Source organism: Suricata suricatta, chromosome X (assembly GCF_006229205.1).
Source record: "Suricata suricatta isolate VVHF042 chromosome X, meerkat_22Aug2017_6uvM2_HiC, whole genome shotgun sequence".
Classification (NCBI taxonomy): Eukaryota; Metazoa; Chordata; class Mammalia; order Carnivora; family Herpestidae; genus Suricata; species Suricata suricatta.
The window spans coordinates 50,011,435-50,017,064 of NC_043717.1; the positions used below are offsets into that span (position 1 = coordinate 50,011,435).

The following is a 5,630-nucleotide window of genomic DNA, read 5'->3' on the forward strand; positions in this document are numbered from 1 at the left end:
CGTGGGTGTCTATATTTGCCACAGCACTTGTCTGTCATATATTTTTCTATTCCTTTTGTGTCACTGTGTTAAGGTATACTATCAGCACCAAAGTTTGTTATTTTGGAGGTTTTTTTTGCCCATTCCCTCTGAGAGTTTTTTTTTTTTAAGATTTTATTTCTTTAAGTGATCTCTCCCCCCCAATATGGGGCTTGAACTCACAACCCCGTGATCAAGAGTTGCACGCTCTACTGACTGAGCCAGCCCCACTCTGAGAGCTTCTGTTTTCTAAAAGGGGATTTTAACTCCTTCACGCATATAGTCAGTTTGGACTTATTCACCATTTTTCTTTTTACCATGATTTCTCATTGTCTCTTTCCTTTCCATAGACTGACAGAGTACTCTACATTTGACCCTTTCCCCATAGAGTAGTTGGACAATCACATACTTGATTCCTACTTTTAGAAATCATTACCCTTAATTTTTTGCTGCTGTTGGAGTCAGCATTTCAAATGACATTCCAGCTTTTCTACTTTTGGGAACACCAAGAAAAAAAAAACCCACCAAACCCTATTTTTGATGCAAGTGCAAGGGATTGATTATAAAATCACTTGGTACCACCATTTTAGACAAAACCAAACAATTCCACTATACCATGTAAAACCAAAAGAAGAACTTTAATAAGCTTTTACCGCACTGCAATTACAGGAACATTAACCCATAACATGCAACAGAAATGACGATGCCTTCTGTACATATTTAACAGATAAACTTGACATTACAATTAACAGCAACATATTCTACTGAAAAAGACAAATGCAACTTATTTCCACTATCAGGTTAGAAAATGTATGTTTTTACTGCAATCTCAAGTAGCATTTAGAAAGTTTAGTTTTGCTTTTCTAACCTCTAAGAGACAAATGATTTTTAATGCAATCGTAAACAACTGTTTCCACATTGGAAAGAATCACAAGGAATCAACAGGTGTAAATTAATCAACTGATTGGTTTCATTTTAATTCTTAATTTTGAGAGGGCTCCTGCAGTATTGTGGATTTCAGATGGGGAAAATCAACTGACAAAGGAGTAAAGAGCCTTGGCCTTAGAGTTGAGGAGGGAACATGCAGCGGCACACGGGGCAGGTGCCTGACTTCTGAAGCCAAATGGACACGCACGGCTTATGGAAATAGTGGTGGCAGGGCAGCTCAGTTGCCACCTCCCCTTTCACATATTCACTGCAGCAGATGGGGCAACACATTTCCTGCCCCACCGCACTGTGATCTTCAGTGACCAGGATCTCGGGAAGGGTGTCGATGCTCTCCTTGCTTGCAGGTGGATTGGCCACCTCCACGTCCACTGCAAGAGACTCTAAGTGCGCGAGGGCAGTTTCCATCGCCTGAGCCAGGCGTTCTTCAAGTGCCATGTATGTGAGAAACTGAGGATCCACGTAGGAAATAGCTTCGGCCACCCCCAACCCATCTGCAAACCCATCAAAGAGGCTCCAATCCACTTCTAGGTCTTCACTCACGCTGGAGTCATCTTCAAGGTTGTTGTTTCCATCCAGCATGAACACTCCTGACTGCAGAAACTCCTGACCAGAATCGTTATCTGCCTCACTGCTGCTCTCATTTTCATTGTACTGGAGCCAAGGAACTTCTCCTTCTTCTGGGGATGCCTGCTCCTCTTCTTGAAGAGGTGGTCCCCGAACTTCTTCAAGTTTATTGCTGCCATTGCATCTCGTACTGGTACTAGCACTGGGGCTGGCACCAGCATTGGCATTCACTCTGACCTGCTCAGGTTCCTGCTCTTCTTTCCCTGGCAGAGTCTCCCAGCTTTCGCCACTGGATGACAGATTTTGCTCTTGGCCTCGATACTTCTGACGCAGAGCAGCAGCCCACTCTTTGTCACTGTCAGAGTCTTCCTCGTAGTATTTGTAGTAATCATCACTGTAGGTCCAGAAATTGGGGTCGGCCATGGTTTGTCGTCGTCTTGGCACCTTTTCCGGCTTCACTTGGTCATTCCTGGCATCCCTCTTCTCTTCAGGGTACTTTGGCTCAGAGTAACCACTTGAACTCTCACCTCTGCCTCTTCTGCCTCGGCCATCGGCATGGCCTTCATCAGCATTGGCAGAATCCCTCCACCTAGAAGTACTGTGTGGCATATCATCATCATCATCAGTATCAAAAAATATTTTTGGCTTCACGCAGTTTGGACTTGCCAGATTTCTGATTTTGGGCCTCACCACCGGCTCCTCTGCACTCTTTGGGGTGTTTTCCCCACCACCACAAATACTCACAGGAGCCCTGCTGGGACGTGCAAGTAAATTCTGCTCCTGTGTCTCCCTCTCCAGGCTGTCACCAGTGGTGGCCACCTTGCCTTCAGCAGATGTCTGAGGGGCCATGCTATTTTGCTGCAGGAACTCCACTCGGTTAGCAGAGCGTCTCATCTCAGGGGCTGGGTCTAACTTGTCAAGCTCTCTCACATCACGGTTAAAGCTAGAGAACTGTGGGGGCACCCTAGCCAAAGACCTTGCCCCTTTCTCTGGGTCATATGCCTTCTCATCTTTAAACTTGCCAGTTTTCCCTCTAACTGGCACTCTCTCAACAGGCCCAGCCCCCTCCTCCTCACTATCATCTGCCCCAAAAGAGTCGTGTCCATAAGCCATTCCTCTTCTGCTACCCGAGGCCCTGTACTCTCTCGGTGGGTACCTGGAGTAGTCCTCATTATCAACATTCAGGCTGGTTCCCGAGCTTTCACTGTCTTCCCAACTACGACGGGTGGTGGAAAATGGTGATCGGCTCCTCTTGGTGGTTTGACTGGGGGCTGATCTGTGCATTGGGACTTCGGATGTCGTCTTTCTCTGGCTGGAAATCCTTTCGTGCTGGCTCGTGGATGGCCTGAAACTGACATAAGCATGCCTTCTTCCATACCTCCTGCCTGTATTAGACTGATACCCTCCTGATGGCTTGGGCCATACAGGCTTGCTAGATTCCTGACCCATTGCTCTGACTTAGGAGGGTTTCCAATACAGCTGGGGCTTGAGTGGAAAGGCTCCTGCTCCCTGCACAAGCTTTGGAGATGGGAAAGTCAAATCAGTTCAGAATAAAGGAGCAGGGAGATCTATTTCCACTTCAGCAGGCAGGTAACAGAAATAATAAGGGGCCTTTAAAATTAGTTTCACTTTCTTCTAAGGCCTGAAGGAACATTCCAGTGACTGTCAGGTGTAGACCTGGAACACATTTTTAATGTTGGCAAAATGATTACAAAACTGGGTTTATAGGAGAGCCAGACCTAGGAGAGAATCTGACAGAAGATAGGGGCGACTGGATGCTAGCAAGGTGGGTAAAGTGCTGTGGAATTATGCCAACATGGAAGAGGAAAGACTGCTGCGGTTATTTTATGAGGTGTCTGCATTTTTCTGAGCCCTGCAGACATACAGGATAAAATGCAAATGGGAATAGGGTGGAAAATATAGATCACCACATGTTCACAAGGGTCTGCATGTCTGTCAGGAGGAGAGGGGCAGGTGGAAGGAGGGACCAGCAACCACGAAATGAAGAGATGTCTGCGTTTTTAGGGGGGATGGGGCAGGTGTACTGGGAAGAGGCGTTAGTGTCAGACAGAATGAGACCCATTCTGGATGTGGCTATAAAAATGAGAGGTGTGGGTAGGCTGGCTTCAGAAGAGATAGTGTGTGTAAGTGTGAGAGAAAGAGATTGTGCGTGTGTGGTTGTGTGTGCAGCGGCTGAAATTCTGTGAAGGGATGCTTGTTTATGTGTCTGTGGCAGGCAAGAAAGGGTATGGTGGCCCTGGACATGGGTGTCTGTGGTCTGTGTGTGTGTATTCGTCAAAATGTGAGGCAACAATGGAGAAATGTCAGTGTGGATGAATGCATCCATGGAAGGGACAGCACAGGACAGGGATGTGCGGGTTGCCAGTGGGTGGAATGGGGGCCAGCAATCAAAGAAATGTGTATTCATGAATGTGGCTAGCAGGGAGGGAGGGTGGTGTCACTGGAGAAGGATTTATGCGAGGGTGAGTGTGTGCACTGCAGGAGGGCTGTCTATGCACATATGTAGCAGAAAGGGAGCAGGGCTGGGAGCATTTGTGAGGGCTGTGTGAATAAGAGTGTGTGGGAGTATATGTATGTGAGTGGCATATGAAAGAGGATCCAGCAATCAGAGGATATCCTTATGTGTGTATGTGGCAAGCAGGGTGTAAGGCAGGCCCAGAAGTGGTGTGTGTGTGCGTGTGCTCACTAGAGCACACAGAGGCAGAAGGAGGAAGGGGCTGCTTCTGGTGTGTATATGGCAGACAGGGAGAAGCAGGGAAAGGCACTGGAGGGTGTCAAAGTGTGCAAGAGTGTGTGTATGTGTGTGTGTCCATGCATGCAAGGGGAAGGGGATGTGCCAGAACCTTGAGTATGGGGGAGGCAGGGAGAGGACTGCAATGGAAGGTTTCTGTGCATGTGTGTACATCTGTGTATGTGTGTGTATGCATGTAAGCCTGCGTGCATGTGCATGTGTGTGTGTGTGCCTGTGTGCATGTGTGTGTGTGTCCCTGCCCACACACGCAAGACACAAGGAGGGGAGAGAGGGCCGCAATGTCATAATGAGGGACAAGAAAATATCATCAGCTCAAATGGCAAATCCAAACCAATGTGCTAGGGAAGGGGAAAAAAGAAAAGGGCATGTGGGGGTCTCGTTTTCCCTGAAAATAATTTGTATTTCTAACAATTATTTTCCTGGGAACAATATATTTACCTAAAAATCTTAACATTTTACCATTCAGCAAAACAACTGCAAAATGGGGGAAGAAAGGCCACGGAGTGTTCTGCAAAGAGAGCAAGAAGAGAGGAAGGAGGAGAGGGCCCGGACCACCACTCCCCTGTGAAACAATGATCAAAGCCATTCGAGTGGGCGCCGCGCCACACGAAAGGGGCTGGGGACAGAGGATGGAGCCCCCAAACAGGCCGGTGGACACACGCCTCACTCTGCAGTCAGGTCCTGCGTCTGCCCCACCCCTTCCCGAGGGGCGAGCCTGAAAATCTGTTCCCTAGAGGTCCCCCAGATCCTCGCCCCCGTGCCCGGCCACTTGCCCCACCGCCACATCTAGATGAATTGAGGAAATAAACAGCCTTTCACTCACCCAGTCCTGACACCCGCACGCTCTCAGGAGGAGCAGAGCTCTCGGACCTCCGACCGCCAAGACCGCCAGAGAGGTTGCTCCTGTTTTCCAGCTCCTCCCCCGCCAGACAGCAGCGGGGCGGGCAGCGACTGCGGTGGAGGAGGTGATTGTGGCGTCGGCTGGGGCCCGCCCCCTTGATGTGGCGGGGGTGGCAGCTGCTCTCCACAAATCAGGGTGGGCCCGAAAGCATTATTTCATTTTAAATGATGAAATCGTCAAGGATACAGAAAAGGACAGCGAAAAATGTAACCAACAGCCAGCTGTAACAAATGTTCAACATTTAGCCATATTCCCTTCTGTTCTGTTTTTTTTTTTTTAATAAAGTGAAATCTAAAAATTCTTTCTGATTAATTCCCGTGTAAAAGTAATTACAATAATATATCAAATCCTATGTTATATGTTATGGTTTGTACTAGAAGTATTAAAAATGTGAAACTATATCTAGGGTTGCAATTTTTTAAAAAC

General features: G+C 47.7%; 1 protein-coding gene across 3 annotated transcripts; it reads right to left on the reverse strand.

Annotated features, from left to right (window-relative positions):
- Positions 1-632: 632 nt before the first annotated feature.
- On the reverse strand, positions 633-5,270 carry PJA1 (praja ring finger ubiquitin ligase 1). 3 transcript variants are annotated; one of them, XM_029930920.1, is made up of 2 exons: positions 5,127-5,270; positions 633-3,048 (listed from the first exon to the last, which is right to left on the reverse strand). In XM_029930920.1, exon 2 carries the CDS (start codon positions 2,977-2,979, stop codon positions 1,081-1,083), a length of 1,899 nt encoding a protein of 632 aa, XP_029786780.1. In that variant the 5' UTR covers positions 2,980-3,048; positions 5,127-5,270; the 3' UTR covers positions 633-1,080. The 3 variants fall into 3 exon arrangements, with proteins under 3 accessions (XP_029786780.1, XP_029786779.1, XP_029786781.1); XM_029930919.1 differs by having other exon boundaries at positions 633-3,207; XM_029930921.1 differs by having other exon boundaries at positions 633-2,881; positions 5,127-5,269.
- Between the last annotated feature and the right edge of the window lie 360 nt (positions 5,271-5,630).